Source organism: Panthera tigris, chromosome X (genome assembly GCF_018350195.1).
Source record: "Panthera tigris isolate Pti1 chromosome X, P.tigris_Pti1_mat1.1, whole genome shotgun sequence".
NCBI lineage: Eukaryota > Metazoa > Chordata > Mammalia > Carnivora > Felidae > Panthera > Panthera tigris.
This window is the reverse complement of record NC_056677.1, coordinates 93,703,245-93,721,675: the sequence shown is the minus strand read 5'-3', so window position 1 is coordinate 93,721,675 and position 18,431 is coordinate 93,703,245. Positions and strand designations below refer to the sequence as shown.

At 42.6% G+C, this 18,431-nt stretch overlaps 2 protein-coding genes across 2 annotated transcripts in view; both read right to left on the bottom strand.

Annotated features, from left to right (window-relative positions):
• HTR2C (5-hydroxytryptamine receptor 2C) overlaps positions 1-18,431 on the bottom strand; it is a 156,229-nt gene that overhangs the window by 93,553 nt on the left and 44,245 nt on the right. The gene's annotated exons all lie outside the window — the stretch shown is intronic.
• Positions 14,740-16,086, bottom strand: LOC102966429 (COUP transcription factor 2-like). The gene is made up of 2 exons (XM_042974344.1): positions 15,914-16,086; positions 14,740-15,757 (listed from the first exon to the last, which is right to left on the bottom strand). The coding sequence occupies exons 1-2, from the start codon at positions 16,084-16,086 to the stop codon at positions 14,740-14,742; spliced, it is 1,191 nt and encodes a 396-aa protein (XP_042830278.1).

The window sequence follows — 18,431 nt, the reverse complement described above, 5'->3', positions numbered from 1 at the left end:
ACCAGTGGTGTGATAATGACCTGAGCCGAAGTCGGACGGTTAACCGACTGAGACACCCAGGCGCCCCTATAAGAACATTATATTAAATGGTCTTCACCAGAATTTACCTGAGGCCAACTACAGGTGCATTGGAGCAAAGAGGGTCACAATTCGACAAGAAAGATGGGATAGTGGAAAGAGAACAGGGTCAAGGGTGACACAGGATTTCTGGCTCCTTTGCTAACAATGATTAGTTTGACCATCCTAAGCGTATCACCCTCTCTGGTTGTCGACGGAAGGGAAAGAAAAAAGGAACACTTGCTTGCAGGAGTCGCACTCACGTTATCACCACTAGTTACTCGATCTACCTCTTTGTGTCACTGTGCGTATTTAATGGTATAAAGGGCTCAAGCTCTGGAGTCAGACAGAGCTAGGCTGTAATCTAAACTCTACCACTCTGCAGCTAGGACAGTTTTTCAATCTCTTCGAGCCTCATTTTCTTTATTTTAAAAATGAAGCTAGGGGGCGCTTGGGTGGCTCAGCCGGTTACACGTCTGACTTCAGCTCAGGTCATGATCTTGCAGTTCATGAGTTCAAGCCCCGCATCAGGTTGGCTGCTGTCAGTGCAGAGCCTGCTTTGGATCCTCTGTTCCACCACTCCCGCCGCCCCACGCCGCCCCCCCCCCCCGGTCCCCGTCCCTCCCCTGCTTGTGTTCTTTTTCTCAAAAATAAATAAACATTAAAAGAAAAAAAAAAAAAAGATAGGGCACCTGGGTGGCTCTGTTGGCTAAGCTTCCAGCTTTGGGTCAGGTCATGATCTCGTGGTTCATGGGTTCGAGCCCGGCATCGGGCTCTGTGCTGACAGCTCGGAGCCTGGAGCCTGCTTTGGATTCTGTCTCCCTCTCTCTGCCCCTCCCCCGTTCGTGCTCTGTTTCTCTCAAAAATAAACAATAAACATTAAAATAATATTTAAAAAATGAAGCTAATTATACCCAACTTGTCACAGCATTGGGTCACTGGTACAAATAATAATAATTAAGCGAGATGCCATATGCGAAAGTGCTTTTAAAATTTAAAGGTGTATTAATTTAAATTTATAAGGAAGAGTGTTAAGTAGTATGCTTATATTATGGAATTTCCAGTTTTTTATCTGTGCTATTGTCACTGTCTTTAGAATTGTCAACGATTGGTTTTGCTGCTTTCCTATTGTTATTATCTTTTAAAATATTTGCTTCATATCTTCTTCTGAAACATTTAACAAAGAATGAAAAGACACGTAGAGGTAAGAGGAGTGTGTGTATTTGGATGCAGGGAAGAGGTGAGCAGCTAAGGCCTTCAGAATTCTTGGCCATAAGTGAAATAATACTATTCTTTTTTTTTTTGAGTAAGACAGTTTTTTTTTTAAATTTTTTTTAACGTTTTATTTATTTTTGAGACAGAGAGAGACAGAGCATGAACAGGGGAGGGTGAGAGAGAGAGAGGGAGACACAGAATCTGAAACAGGTTCCAGGCTCTGAGCTGTCAGCACAGAGCCCGACGCGGGGCTCGAACTCACAGAGTGAGAGATCATGACCTGAGCCGAAGTGGGACACTTAACCGACTGAGCCACCCAGGCGCCCCAATACTTTTCTATTTTTAATAAATCTGTGTAAGTAGTCCTTTGAGGCATCAAAGTTCAAGATATGGGGAGACAAACAAATTTATCAGTTGGATTTAAAGTGACGACATATTGGTCTGACCAAAACGGGATAGTTTTTTAAATAACTTATCTGATTGAAGTCTTATAAATTACAATAAGTCATACTCAGGAATAAGATAATAATGAAAGTAAGCTAAAGGAAACCAACTAATTTTGGCTTTTGCATCAATAATCTAGTCTTCCTTGGGGCACCTGGGTGGCTTAGTTGGTGAAGCGTCCGACCTCAGCTCAGGTCATGATCTCGAGGCTTGTGAGTTCGAGCCCCACTTCGGGCTCTGTGCTGACAGCTCGGAGCCTGGAGCCTGCTTCGGATTCTGTGTCTCTGTCTCTCTCTGCTCCGCTGCCCTGCCCTTTGCTGTCAGTTTACAGATCTACAAAGAAGTGAAGTTTAAGCCTCTCTGAAAGTAACATAATGACTCTGAAGCAGCAGGAATTAGCACTTGAATCTGGGGATGTCTGTCTGCAAGGGTCGTTTGTAAATAAGCTTTTTCAGCTACCTATGCTTGTCTAACAGTCTTAACTATTCAACAATGAACTTGCACCTGCCAGGTCTGTTGCACAGAGGATATACATGTACAATATCCAGTCCTGAATTGCTAGGTATTTATTTTTAGTGTTTCTTTGTTCTAAGTTGTTTGAGTCAGACTTCCCGAATATATTTCTTCGACAAATCCAGGAAGTTTCCTGTGGCCTTTGTCTCTCTGACACTTAAGCTTTATGCAAATGAGAGTTTTTATAGTGGCAAAAATGAGCGAATCAGACCTCTAGCATTTATCGTATCTCCCAGGCGTTTATAGCTACTTACTACTAGCCAAAATTCTTTTACGGTAAATAAACTTCTTAAGACCCTCGTGCAGAGGTAGCCAAATTGATCTTTATAAGCCAGAGAGTATTTTCATCATAGGAGGAAAATTCGAGGGTTCTTAACTGGGAAATGAGAGCTCTCGGTCAGCACCACAGAGAAGAAAGATCCCTCCAGTCTGGAGCATGGAGTGTTGATCCTTGGTGAGTTGGTCCGTTTGATATGAGGCCAGAATAGCCTCTTAACCTTTCAAAGAGGTGTGGCTAACCTAGACAATAAATTGAAAAAGGGCACGTCTTTAGAATATCACCCGATTAGATTCTGCTGCCTAAAAGAGACAGCCATAAACTAGTGCAAACGTGGCAGGGGTTTATTATTTGCGTCTCGCATAAGCAACAAAACACATATCTAGGAATAAGGGGTAGGCATCTTAGTTATGTAACTTTGGTGTTTGATACATTAGTGAGGATGCCTTAAGGTTTTGCTATTTTCATGTTGTTTTCTCATTTAAGGAGTAAAGCATAGAATGAAATTGTCACGAACAGAAACCAAATGCTAGGGGCACCTGGGTGGCTCAGTGGGTTAAGCGTCTGACTCTTGGTTTCGGCTCAGGTCACAATCTCACGGTTCATGAGTTCGAGCCCCACATCGGGCTCCGTGCTGACAGTGTGGAGCCTTCTTGGGATTTTCTCTCTCACTCTTTCTCTGCCCTTCCCCTGCTCACTCTCTATGTCTCTCAAAATAAATAAAGAAAGAAACTAAAAAAAAAAAAGAAAGCAAATACTAAAATCGATCAATCGCCATCAAGTAATCTTGTACAGGCATCATTAACAAAGTACCATACGTGTGTGTATACACACACACACACACGCACGCACACACGGATACTCCCAATTCCCTCTCACCATTTTATTTCACTTCACAGCACTTATTACCATCTCACTTTATATTTTACCCTTTTATTCATTATCTATCTCCTCCCATGAATATAAGCTTCATGCCTGTTATTTGAACTTCTCGAGCCACAGTGATTGGGAAAGCACCTGATGCAAAGCAGGTACTTATTATGTATTGGTTGAATGAGTTCAAGCCCCACATCAGGCTCTGTGCTCACAGCACAGAGCCTAGACCCTGCTTCTAATTCTGTGTCTCCCTCTCTCTCTGCTCCTCCCCAGCTTGTGCGCTCTCTCTCTTCCCCTCTCTCAAAAATAAACATTAAAACAATTTATCTATCAATTATCTATGTATCTATCTAATCTATCCATCTATCTTGTATCCTATTACACAATAAATTCTCATAAAATAGAAAATTAGTTTATCTACAATGAACTGGCTCAACTCAAATGTTGCCAAACCTAAGTGGTTCATTGGCTGGAATTCGGAGAATTTTTTTCTATTTGTAAAACATCTCAATGTAATGCTACTTTTGGACTTTGTCTCCTTCACACATTTAATTCAGTACTTATGGAGATCCATATCACTAAACATATTCATATGGTATAAAAGCAACTCTGTTTCAAACTCACTATTAAGACAATAGAATGGGTTGAAGGAATAAGGCCTTGGAAAGACACAGAGGTAGATATTTACATTTAGAACTACTCTGAAATTTTTTTGAACACCCCAAGGTCTTTGATTACCCTGAAACAGGACAATGGGATCTTTGTTCCTAGATAATCTTGAAGAATGGGACAGACTAACTACATGTACTATATAGACTCCATAGATTATTTCTTAGGCTCTAACACAACTAAAGAACAAAAAAGTGTAGTAATGTCCCTCACAAACTTATAGTCACTCAATCCCTTGACTATCACTTATAGTCTATCAAGAATACCTCATCACTGATAGTATATTAAGACTAAACTTGGGGTGCCTGGATGGGCCAGCTGGTTAAGTGTCCAACTCTGGATTCTGGATCGGGTCACGATCTCACAGTTTGTGAGTTCAAGCCCCATGTCTGGCCCTGCGCTGACAGAGCCTCTCTCTCTGCCCCTCTCCTGCTCGTGCTCACTCTCTCTTTCAAAATAAATAAATAAACTTAGAACAAAGAATAAACTAAGCAACTTAATTTATGCAAAATGTAGCCAAAATATAAGTGCTTAGAGGGACAGACATAATTCAGCATTGTTCAAAAGACACTTTGGGGTGCCCAGGGGGCTCGGTCGGGTAAGTGTCCAACTCTTGGTTTCGGCCCAGATCACAGTCTCACTGTTTTGTGAGTTCAAGCCCCGCGTTGGGTTCTGAGCCGCTAACATGGAACCTGCTTGGGATTCTCTGTCTCCCTCTCTCTCTCTACCCCCCGCCCCCCATTTGCCCTGTCTCTGTCTCTCTCAAAATAAATAAATAAACTTAAACAAGAAACCAGCAAAAGACACTTTAAGGGCCTGCAGATAAATGTAAAAACTTGATAGAAAGCAAAATCCCTAGAACATAAACATATTATTTTATAATAGCGGTAGGTAATACGTCTACACGGCTTGCTGTGTGCCAGGCACTATTGTCAGTGGTTTATTTACTGTACTCTTTAGTTTTTAAATTATGTGAAGTACATACTATATCAACCATATCCTCATCCTCCAAACTCTTACCTACACACAAGAGAACAGGCTCCTACTACTTTCTGTCTTATTAATATTGTCCTTGGTTGTGGGTGTGCCTAGCAATACTTATTTTTGTGGCCTCCATGTTCTATAATTTTTGTTGCAGTTTATTTGTTTTGAGAGACAGAACGAGAGAGTGCAAGGAGGGGAGAGGCAGAGAGAGAGGGGGGACAGATAACCCCAAGCAGGCTCCGCGCTGTCAGCACAGAGCCCGACGTGGAGCTCGATCCCGGGGAACCGTGAGATCACGACCTCGGCCAAAATCAAGAGTCCGGCGCTTAATGGACTGAGCCACCCCGGCGCCCCCACGCTCTGTAATTTCTAAGCTAGAAGCTCACTGTTTAAATTCTGAGAGGTTCTTGGCATTTTTTAAATCTCATCGCTTGAGATAACTTCTAATTAAGATCACTAGTAATTATAATTACTGATCGTTATTTTCTTGCTGAGAAAAGCCTGCAACAGGTTGGCTTCTTTTTCAGTTGATTCCTGAAAAAGAATTAATGACATTTTTAAAGCCGTTAGTTTCCAATAAGAAGCTGCATTACGGGCAGGATCCGAGTTAATGCTGTGTAGGGTTAATGCAACACGGGGGGATGTTCGGTGCCTTGTAAGTGTGAAAAACATGATGAAGCATGAATCATAAGTCTCTTGTATAGTAACAAAATAACAACTACCCTAAAATATTTGGCATCCTGTGGCACAGTTAGAATCTTAAGTAGTTCTCCATTTTAATTACCACAAAAAGGATAATTAAGCGGTTTCAAAATCTTTCTTACCCAACTCTCCCTGGGCCAAAAGTCTGAAGAAAAGAATTTTCTTCTTGAGAACATGTCACTGAAGGGGAAGTCACAGTTTTCTTAAGAACTGTAATTTTTCTAATGTTCTTCTAAGAATAAACCATGGCAAATGTACTTGGAAAAGACTGACATTAATAAAGTCATTTCCTCCCCAGATGTAAGTTAAAGTAGCCACATGAAAACTTGAATTTAAGATACAACCACAACTTCCCCCCAAATGACCCTGATTTTGTCCTGTCTCTACCTCAGTTCATGTGAATTAGGAAGTATTTATATTGACAAAGCATAAGATGTCGTTAGAATCTAAAAACGAATAAAGATTTACAGGGCCCCTGGGCAGCTCAGTCGGTTAACCATCTGACTCCTGGTTTCAGCTCAGGTCATCATCTCACGGTTCATGGGATCGAGCCCCGTGTCCAACTCTGCGTTGACAATGCAGAGCCTGCTTGGGATTCTCTCTTTTCCTCTCTCTCTGCCCCTCTTGCGTGTGCACACTCTTGCTCTCTCTCTCTCTCTCTCTCTCTCTCTCAAAATAAATCAATAAGCATTTAAAAATAAATAAATGAAGATTTACAATTAGCCTGAAGGTGGGGACGAGGGAATGGAGGGGCAGGGATGGGGAATTACTTGGTTTTCTCCTCGTTTTATTAATACTATTGGGCGAAAACTGCAAAACTGATCCCTGAACTGCAACGGAATTCTTTCATCCTCTAAACTCTCATTTAAACGCAAAACATGTAGAAGAATTAGTTTCCGCATTATGCCAGGGCATATTTGGGGTATTTAAAATTTGCTTTAAGAGGAAGTTTAAGATGGTGACACAGGAAGAGCCCGAATCCACCTTCTCCCACGGATACAACGAATCTATAGCTACATATGGACAAATTCCCTCTGGAAAGGACCTGAAAACTACCGGAGCAAGCTGCTCCACAGCGAAGGATAAAGAGGTCACATCAAGATGGGTAAGAGAGGCAGAGACGCGGTCTCACCAAAGGCCCTACCCATGGCACTGCAGCCCAGAGCTGGGAGGGATCTCCCAAATATGGAACTTCTCCCCAAAGAGTGAGGGGTTTGTGCCCCACATCAGGCCCCCCCCCCAGCTCCAGCCATGTCTGGTTTTAAAAGCCATCGGGGGGCGCCTGGGTGGCTCAGTCGGTTAAGCATCCGACTTCAGCTGAGGTCATGATCTCGCGGTCGGTGAGTTCGAGCCCCGCGTCGGGCTCTGTGCTGACAGCTCAGAGCCTGGAGCCTGTTTCAGATTCTGTGTCTCCCTCTCTCTGACCCTCCCCCGTTCATGCTCTGTCTCTCTCTGTCTCAAAATTAAATAAACGTTAAAAAAAAATTAAAAAAAAATAAAAAAATAAAATAAAAGCCATAGGGCTATGGAAAACAGACGCTCTGCTCTTAAAGGACTCGCACGCGGATGCACTCGCCTTGGGACCCAGCACAGAAGCCCCAGTTGGAAAAGCACCGGAACCATATGTGAAGAAGATTCGTTTGCTGGTCTTAAAATGTCTGGTAGAAGGGCAGGAGCCTGTTGGAACTCTCTCCAGGAACAGAGATACTGGCAGAGCCCATTTTGTCACTCTTTTTTTGTTTGTTTGTTTTTTCACTGCTGGCCCCCGGTGGTGTGTTCCCTTCTACCTTGCCTCAGCCAGCCAGCAAGATATCCTCCCTCATGCATCACTCAAACAGCCTCCCCTCAAAAAAACAAAAAACAAAAAACAAAAAAAACGGCCAGGGGAGTGCCCCACCCGTGTACCACTCCACGTGGGACCTAGCGGATGCCCCTTGAATGATTGACTCCAGTGGCTAAGGGGAGTTGCACTTCTGGACCTTACGGTTCTGAAACAACTGGAGAGACAATTCTTTGCACACTACCACCCCAAGGGCATGGCACAGACAGCTGACGGAAGCACACCCCCCCCCCCAGTCTTCGTGTGAAAAAACGCCTATCTAGTTGATCTGAAGCTCCAGCGTAAGGGGCAGGCTCCAGGCTTCCCACGCATCTGAAGGCTACAGAAGTGCTTCTAAGGAAGATAGGCTGGGGGTATGATGCCGTCTTCGAGCTTTCACCTGGCCTCGTGAAAACGCACTGGTACCCCTAAGAAAGGAGCTCATAGACTCACCTGGAGCCCCGAATTTTGCACCTGTCATGAAGGATCGCTCAGTCTGGGGGCCAGCAGGGTCTATGATTGAGGACCCCCAAGACCATATATATTTGCATACCTTAAAAGCTGCTGGAAGAGTCTAGCTTCCAGTCAGCCTGAAACGAGGTACTAACTGAGGTCCCTCCCTCTGGAGCACCCACAAGATTTGGCACACCCTCAACAGTTGGGAACTCGCGACAAAATCAGGCTACTCAGATAATAACAAAGGCTTCAAGAGACAGCCAAGAACCAGGGCAAGGTTAAATGATAAGGCGCGTCTCCACGGGGCCACTCTTGCGAGACTGGGGGAGATACCCATTTTGCCTAATACATAGGAAAAAAAAAAAACCTCAAGGAAACAAAGATAAGTAATTTACCTGATAAAAAGTTCAAAGTAACAGTCGTAAAGATGCTCACTGAACTCTGGAGAATGGATGGGCACCAAGAGAATTCCACCAAAGAGAAGACACAAGAAAGCACCACATGGAAGTCACAGAACAAAGAATACCATCAGCGAAATGAAAAATACAGAAGAGAGGTTCAACAGCAGACTAGAGGGAGCAGAAGGTAGAATCAGCAAGCTAAAACGCAGGGCAGTGGCAGTCAACACAGAAGAGAGGCAAAAAAAAAAAAAGAATTTTACGAAGAGAAGATAGCTTAAAGGATCTATTTGCAGTGCCAAACAGAATAACATTCACATTATGGGGGTCCCAGGAGGAGGAGAGAGAAAGGGGCAGAAAACGTATCTGAAGAAATAATGGCTGAAAATTCTCTAACCTGAGGAAGGAAACAGACATCTAGGTTCAGGAAGCTCAGAGAGTTCCAAACAAGATGAACACAAAGAGACCCACACCAAGCCATGTCATAAGTAAAGTATTGAAAGTTAAGGATAAAGAGAGAATCTTTTTTTAGAAATCTGTAATGTTAATTAATTAATTACCTTATTTATTTATTTATGTAGAGTACAAGTGCACAAGTGGGGCGGGGGCAGAGAAAGAGGGAGAGAGAGAATCACGAGCGGGCTCCACCCTGTCAGCACAGATGCTCGATCGAGCCGTGAGATCATGACCTGATCTGAGATCGAGGGTTGAACGCCTAACCGACTGAGCCATCCAGGCACCCCAGAATAAGGAGAATCTTACAAGCAGCAAAAGAAAAACAAGGCCAGAAGGGAGCAGCGTGATATATTCAAAGTGCTGAAAGAAAAAAAAACTTAGCACCAAGAATGTTCTACCCGGTATGGTTATGATTCAGAACTGAAAAAGAAATAAAGAACTTTCCAGACAAACAGAATCTAAAGGAATTCGTCAACACTCAACTGGCCTTACCAGAAATGTTCAAGGGGCTTCTTTAAGCTGAAAGGCAAGGGCACTTATTAGTAACAAGAAAATAGATGAAAGTGTAAATCTTTCCGGAAAAAAAAAGGTAAATACACAGTTAAGGGCAGTGAATTAATGACTTATAAAGCTAGCAAATAGTTTAAAAGGCATAAGTAATAACAATAACTGTAGCTACAGTAATTCGTTAAGGGATACACATAAAGATGGAAAATGTGACTTTCAAAACAAAACACGTGGACAGAGTAAAAATGTGGAGTTCTGAGATGCATTCGTACTTAACCTGCTATCAACCAAAATAGATTGTTCAACACCTAGACGGTTATGTATGAGCCTTATGGTAACCACAAAGCAAAAACCCATAGTGGAGACACAAAAGAAAATGAGAAGGAATCTCAGCATAACACTACAGAAAGTCATCAAACCACAAGAAAAGAGAGCAAGAGAAGAAGAAAGGGGCAGAGAGGAACTACGGAAACAGCCAGAGAAGAACAGGATTACAATAAGTACATACCTATCGATAATTACTTGAAATATCAATGGATACAGTTCTCCAATCCGAAGACAGAGAGAGCGGATGAGTTGACCAAAAAACCCAGAAAACACAAGACTCATCTATATGCTGCCTGTAAGAGACTCACTTCAGATGTTAAGGACACAAAGAGACTGAAAGTGAAGGGATGGAAAAAGAGGTTTCATGCAAATAGAACCCAAAGTAAATTAGGGGTGCCTATAACTGATATCAGACCAAATAGGCTTTAAAACAAAGACAACAAAAGACAAAGTTGGACACTATACATGATGATAGAGGGGTCAATCCACTAACAAGTTATGATATTTTAAAATATTTATACACCCAATGTGGAAGGACTTAAATACACAAAGCCGATACTAACAGACATACGGGGAGAAATTGACAGTGATACAATAATAGTAGGGGACTTTAAAACCCCATTTATATCAATGGATAGATCAAGCAGACAGAAAATTAATGTGGAAACATAGACCTTAAATTATACATTAGACCAAACAAAAGATATATAGAGAACATTCCATTCAAAAGCAGTGGGATACATTCTTCTCAAGTGCACGTGGAACGTTCTTCAGGACGGATCACATGCTAGGCCACAAAACGAGCCTCAATGAATTTAAGAGTAAGATCATATCAAGCATCTTTTCTAACCACAATGGTATGAAACTAGAAGTCAATTACAAGAGAACTCGAAAAACTGCAAATACAACACGGACGAATCTGGAGACCATTATAACTGAAGGAAGCCAGACATAGAAAGCCAATGCCATATGGTATCACGGATAAAGATGTAATACATATATATTATGCATATTATATATGCATATATATATATATATGCATATATATATATATATATATATATATATATATATATCCCTGCACTGGAATATTACTAAGCCATAAAAAAAGAATAAAAATGTTCTGTTTGCACCAACACGGATGAGCCTAGAGGGTATTATGCTAAGTGAAATAAGTCAGACAGAGGAAGACAACTGTCATCTGATTTCCCTTATATGTGGAGTTAAAAAAAAAATAAATGAGCAAACAAAACAAAAATACTGTGCGATTCCATTTACATGAAGCTCAAGAACAGATAATTTAGCGATTGTGAGAGAAGGCAAAACAGTGATTATCTCTTGGGGCATGGTGCTGGTTATTGATGGGGTTGTGGCATAAGAAACTTAGGTTGCTAGTAACGGTACATTTCAATCTGGACTGATGGGGGAAACAAAGGCAAGAAAAATGTTGAAATTAAATTTCCCTACAGCTTGCAGCCCACGGACAGACACCTGAAGCACGCAGAGTGTGACCTTCCTCAAGAAACTCATGACTGCCTTAGCGCCTGAACGTTTACGTTTTGTTAAAGACTAAAGGTAACCTTATCTTGACAGCAGCAGGCTAAGATCCTGAAAGCCTTGCTTTCAAATTCCTTAGAAACTTACTTTATCTCTACCCCCCACTCCCTCAACAAATCTAAAATAAATGATCAGCCCCCCTCACACGTGCCGGTGTAGCTCTTTCTGCCCACGGGCCCTGTCCCCGTGCTGCAACAAAATCCCCTTTTTGCACCAAAAAACTCAAGAATTCTTAGCCATTTGCTCACAAACCCCACTTCACATTTCATCGTGGATGGTGGTTACAGTTGTGTGCATGTAAATGTGTGTTAAAAAGATTACTGATCGGGGCACCTGGGTGGCTCAGTTGGTTAAGTTTCTGACTCTTGTTCACAGCTCAGGTCACCGTCTCGGGGTTCGTGAATTCCAGCCCCCCATTGGGCTCTGTGCTGACAGTGCGGAGCCTGCTTGGGATTCTCTCTCTCTCTCCCTCTCTCTGCCTCTCCCCCGCTGGCGCAGTCTCCGTCTCAAAATAAATAAATAAACTTAAAACAAAAAGGTAACAGGGTGCCAGCGTGGCTCAGTCGGTTGAGAGTCTGACTTCAGCTCGGCTCATGATCTCAAGGTTCCTGGGTTTGAGCCCTGTGTCAGGCTCTGGGCTGACAGCTCAGAACCTGGAGCCTGCTTTGGATTCTGTGTCTCCCTCTCTCTGTGCTCCTCATTAGCTCATGCTCTCTCTCTGTCTCTCAAAAATAAATATATGTTAAGCATTTATTAAAAAGTAAAATATTAAAAAAATTACTGCTCTATACAATTAAGATTTTTGCACTCACTGTAGAAGTGTTATACCTCAAAACAAAATAGTACTCCCCTAGAAATACAAATTATCTAGTGGAATATGATAAGAAGACATAGAAAAAAAGAATACACACCTAAAAAGATTTTAAAGAACTTTATTTTTGGAATAATTTCATATACGGAAAAGTTGCAACGATAATAGAGATTTCATATATTCCCATCCAGTTTTTCGCATTGTTCATATCATATCTTACCATAATACATTTGTCAAGTCCAGTAAACAAATATTTGCACATTAAAACAAATGGGGGAAAAATGAACTCAAAATGGATGAAAAATTTGAATGTAAGACCAGAAATCATAAAACTAGAAGAAAATATAGGTGAGAAGTTCCTTGACAATATCATTTTGTCATTTCTGACTATAGAAGTAATGGCAACAAAAGCAAAAATAAACAAATGGGACCACATTAAACCAAAAAGCTTGTGCACAGTTAGATAAGAAACCATCGAGCAAAATAAAAAAGGAAGCTACTGAATGGGAAAAGATACTTGCAAATCATATATCTATGAAGGGGTTATTATCAAAATAGTTAAAGAACTCCTATTATGCAACAACAACAACAAAAACCCAAGCAATGTGGTTCAAAAGCAAGCAGAACAGAATATTCTATTCTGTGGGAATAGATAGACCTTTTCCCACCGAAGCATACAGATGGCCAACAGGTGCGTGGAAAGATGCTCAGCATCACATATCATTAAGGACATATGCCTCAAAACTACAGTGAGCTGTCACCTCCCAATTGTCAAAACGGCTATTATCAAAAAGACAAAAATTAACAAGTGTTGGTTGGTAAGGATGTGAGATCATCATGTCATACGCACAAAACTAACGTTGTACCTCATTTTACACTGCAATTAAAAAAAATGAGCTTTGATGTGTTCATTTCTGCATGGAAAGAAAAAACTCTGGCTCTGAAACATTAGACAAAGGTAGCACCTTTTGGACCAAAATTGCACAGCCATTTTGTAACTTTTTTTCCAGATTTTGTAACTCAGTTCAATCGCTTATACTTGAGATGATTTCTCTCAGGCATTTGTAAATTTTGTATTCATTTTTTTTTTACCCCATACCAATAAGCAGATCTTTCTGACCTGGGAGATCACACAGAGATTTTTGTTCCCCAGTTTTTCATGACTTGCTTGTCATCCTTCCCTATTTTCTACTTTCTTAAAATCCGAAGATACAATTCTGAAGGAAATTTCTCTGCGCGTAGAAATTGATGCATTGTGTCTACGTATTTGTTTCCATGAACTTTTGGAAGGCTCTTTCAAAACGGATGGGTTTGTGTTGTATGGAATCCTCTGGGTGGTCGGGCCTAGGATATATGGTTTACTCTCATTTGGGGTACAGGTCTGCTCAGCAAAAGATTTTTTTTTTAAGATACCAAATAAATAATACTTTAATTTTGGAATACTCTCATTTTCCCCTGGAATATAACACTTGATCAAATAATTCAGTTATTATATCTTTTACAGTATACTGACATATTGCACTTAAAAACAAAACAAAACCAAACCTAACTGTAAACTCGAAGATACCGAATGAATCATGTTACCTATAAGTGCCAACAGTGTTATTCTGTCATGCTGATTTCAACCACATTTCTTTAAAAAAAGGGGGGGATGATATCAGCATTTATAACATAAAGGATTTCCGAATATACAAATGTAGGATTTCCATAACAATTCAAGAACTAAATGGGGCTCAACTCAAAGTACAAACGTTCACTTTCTATTCAAAACGACAGCATGCGTCTTGGACACATTTGTTGCCGCCAATAAATCCTACAGTCCATCCTCTAAAGTGTTTTTAAAAATCTAGGTTTGTCATAGTGTCTTTTGAGGGAAGAGGCAGGGTTAAGGGAAGCTAAGTGTTGTATGTGATTCCTCCAGTTCTCAAATTAGAGTGCTCGATTTCATCTAACGTTTTTGGATACCACTTGTGTGTTTCCATCATCTTGGAATTGCCTTTTAAAGTTTTATGTCTTCCTGTGATATTTTCATGGACTCAGTTTTAATTCTTGCAGAACATACATTTTAAGGATACACAGCATTTTAAGAAACCAAGATTATATCAAAACGTATTATAGAGCCACAGAATAAAGTGGTTTGGAACTAGAACAGTACAAGAAGAGAACAGCTCGAGGTACATAGATAAAACACAGTTAATAATTTGGGGGAAAAAGGCTTACTTTCTCTCCATTCTGCACATTTTCTCCCAATCTCCTTAAAGGCGCTTTGGGCAATATTTTTCACAAGTTTACCAAAACAAGAGCAAGACTAATTTCCTTTTTATACAAAAATAAGTAGCAGGCTGTTCCGACATAGGAATTTTTCGGTTTTTTTGTTTTTGTTTTGTGTGTGTGTGTGTGTGTGTGTGTTTTATTTTTGTTTGTTTTTTGGTGTTTTGTGGGGTTTTTTTGGAATTCTGTAAAAGTTCATTTGACAGTCTCTCTTTTTTTTTTTTTTTCAAACTCACAGTCCATTAAATTCTTTCCCTCCCTTCTTCTGGCAAACTTGTAACATCCCTTTTATATCCTTTAACGGTATTAAGCAAAGAAACCAGTCTACCTCTTTGCTCTCTCCGTTTCAGCCCCCTGCCCCATTCTTATTTTGACTTATTTTTTGAAGTGCCACGTACGGCTAGTTATTACTGCTGTAACTGTTACCTGACAGTAACATACCCCGGATGAGGGTTTTGATGGGGGTTTTACCTACCAGGTGGATGAAAAATAACTGCTCTATGACTGCGGAGGACACGGTGCGGAAGGAAGGGAGGCGAAGCAAAAGCTTTCCGAATCGCGTTGGTTGGTCCCTGTACTGGTTCCTAACGTATTGCTCCAGGGCGCACTGGGACTTCTCCTGCAAGCTTTCCACTTGCGCCGCATCGGAGAGACCGCTGGCATCTGAAGTGAACAGGACGATGGCCTTGAGGCAGCTGTACTCGGTGGGGTCGACTTGCAGAGCTTTGAGCTTCTCGGTTTGCTCTTGGAAGATCCGGACGTTGTCCATAAAGACGGCAACTTGGTCCGAAGACATGGGCGTGTTGTGTAAGCAGGTCGAGGCCAGGAACGAGACCACATGGAGTGGCATGGAGCACCGCGCCCAGTTCAGCGTGAACAGCTCGCACCAGGTAAGGCGAAGCATGGCCACCTGGTCGCTGAGCTGCAGGGCCGGGAAGAAGGGTATGTTCCGGGCCCATTCCACGGCGCCAAAGAGCATCCGCGCAGCCTGTTCGCAAACGTCCTCGAGGCTGAGGATGGTGTTGGGTGGTATTAACTGGCAGCTTGACCAAGGCAAGGGGTTGGGCTCCGCGCTGAGGAGCAGAGAAACATACCCAGATAGGTTCGGATAGCAGTCGGAGGGTTGCCGGGTGGTCAGCGCAGATGGCCCGTGGGCTGGCTGGGTGGGCGGTCTCCTGTTGCTTTGCACTGCTTCTGGTTTCATACCGACGTCGAGGCACTTTCTGAAGCGGCAGTACTGGCACCGGTTGCGACGGTGCTGATCGACGCGACAGTCTTGGTTGGCTTGGCATCTGAAGCTCAGGTTCTTCTTCACGCTGCGCTTGAAGAAGCTCTTGCAGCCCTCGCATGTGAACTGGCCGTAGTGCTTGCCGCTTGCCTTGTCCCCGCACACCATGCACTGGATTTGCTGTTGCGGCGGCTGCAGTGGCGGCGGTGGCTGCAGTGGCGGCGGCGGCTGCAGTGGCGGCGGCAACGGCGGCGGCAACGGCTGCAGCGGCGGCGGCGGTGGCGGCGGCAGTGGCTGCAGTGGCGGCGACAGTGGCGACAGCGGCTGCAGTGGCGGCGGCAGCGGCTGCTGCTGGTTACCGCCGTAGCCGTCAAAGCCACCCTGGTCGTCAGCCGCCATTTCGGTCAGCATGCTGGCTGGGCTCCCTTGTCTGGGCATCTGCGGCATATACACGGCCCAGGGCAGTGGGTTTGGCAGAGGTGGTATCTGTAAGACTAGGCTGTTCTGAAAGCCAGACATCTCATCCTGGGGTTCGAACTTCACGGGGACTCCTGTCTCCATATCTGTGAGGGCCGCGTCTGTATTTTCCGCTCCCCCGACTGTGGACGATGGCGGCTCCGGGTCTCTGGCACCGGCGCACTGCCTTTTGTGTGTATGATTGTGCGACAGGACGTAGGACGGCGCCCCCAGCAGGCAGGGCGCTGGTTGGTTGAGGTTGGTTAGTTTTTCCTTTTTTGTTTCTAGTTTTGCAAAGTTTTATCAGCCTCGCTGGGCCCGTGTATTTGTTTTATCTGTTTCCCTCGACGAAGTTCTACCGGTTTGGAGGGCTTCCCGCCAGAAAGGGCGGGGTAGGTGCCGGGCGAGAGTGAGGGGAAGCCAAATATGGCGAGACAGAGGGAGGCTTAGGGAGAACCGCAAGTGGACTGTCTGGATTCAAGACAGAAAGAGGAGCCCCCCCCAAAAAAAAATCTGTCCAAAGATCTCACTTGCGTTCACTCTCCCCCACCCTCTCTGGTTCACTCCCAGAAAAAGATTATTACGGGTTTTTTCATTTGGGAAGCCTCTGTTGCCTGGGAAGTGGGTCACTAGTACAAATGCACGCAGAAGACTATCATTCTTGGTCTCTGTTAACATTTGTAATTGCTTTCATCATTTCCATTCCCTATGGCTCGTAAGACTTTTTTTTTTTTTTTTTTTTTTTTTTACCACAGTCACTTAATAAAATAAAAACCAGAATAAAGAAGCAACCCAGAGTCTTCAGCAATGATGGCATTCAGAGGAAACTTTTGTCACCAATAAAAGACAGTATAAAAACTCATTTTGAGGGCGAAGGCTAGGGAGAAATAAGCTGATACACTGTGCAAGGTGATCTCAGACCAACTAGGTGATTTCAGAACTTAAGAGAACTGTTGGGTTGAACCGTATGAATTTGCTAGTATTCAACTCTTTTGACTCACAAAACATGTCAATTTCATATAGCTTATCCTAATATCAATCACTTCTTAGGGAACAAATTTATGAGAAGCAGCACCATATAATACCTAAGGACTTTAGAATGTGATTGCTTGCAGGTAAATCCTACCTCTGTCGCTTAAAATATGTGTGATTTTGGGTAAACAATCGTATCACTCTGTGCCTCAGCTTTTTTATCTGCATGATATTTGGTTGTATTACTAAAGGCAGCAATTTAAGTATATGCTTTTCTGTTTGTTGTATAATTTTATTTCTTCCAGTTTGGGGTATTTACAAGCAATAATGCTGCAAATAATTCTTCTACACGTATGTTGGTGCTCAGTTGTAAGGCATTCTTTAGACTGTATACTCAACAGTGGAAGTTCTGGATTAGAGGGCACAAACTTAAAAAAAAAAAAAAGCTTACTTATTTTGAAAGAGAGGAGGGGGGAAGGGGCAGAAGGAGAGAGAAAGATCCCAAGCCGGCTCCACACTGTCAGTGCAGAGCCTGGCACAGGGCTGGAACTCACAAACTGAGAGATCGTCAGCTGAGCGGAAATCGAGAGTCTGACGTTTAACTGACTGAGCTGCCCAGGCGCCCCCCTATACTTTTCTAAGATTGCTATTAATGCTGTGCCATTTTTCAAGATAGTTTTATCAATTTACATTCATTCCCATCACAACTGTGTGAGTTGCTATTGCTCCACATGTTTGCCAACACAAGTATACTCACAGTTTCAATTTTGCTCATCCAGTGACTATTTACTGGTGCTTAATTGTGGTTTTAATTTCCCTGGTCACTACTAAGTTTGAGCAGCACATACAGAAAGGTACTCCGACTCATTTGGACTTCTTTTGTGAAGTACCTCTTCAACTTTAGTTGCTTTTTGTCAACTGCACTGTTTGCTGTTTTTTAACTGATGCATGGCGCACTATGTTCCAAGACTGTGATCCACTAAATGTATAGCTTGGGTTTTTTTGACCATTGCAAATCACTGTGTGCCCTGGCTTGTGGTTAGAATTGATCAAAAACAGGTTCCCTTCACCCCTCCGCTCCAAGGCACTTTTCCTTACAAACTGCAGGGGTGAGAGTGTGGTTCAGGTTTGGGTCTGGTTTACCCTTCTATCAGGGTATAGTTCTTTAGGAAGCCGACTTAAAATGAGGATGATCTGTTTGCATTCCTGTCCGCGTACTTTCAAACTCCCTTGTTTAGCAAATTATCTGTAGGGCAAAAGGTGCTTCAATCCTATATCGGGGTTCCGCCCCCAACTAAAATTTTGCCCTTGTTATTCCTTACTATCCTGTCAGTTCTTTGATATGTACACACAAACACACACACACACACACACACACACACACACACACACATCCATATATCTAATATACTTATTTAGTAGTGTTGTTCCAAAAA

Bases quoted from the DNA above. Each gene is read 5' to 3' on its own strand.
- LOC102966429 (XM_042974344.1), bottom strand. From the start codon at position 16,086: ATGTCTGGCTTTCAGAACAGCCTAGTCTTACAGATACCACCTCTGCCA. The intron at 15,758-15,913 runs GCCGCTGCCGCC...GCCACTGCAGCC, and splicing joins TACGGCGGTAACCAGCAGCA to GCCGCAACAGCAAATCCAGT.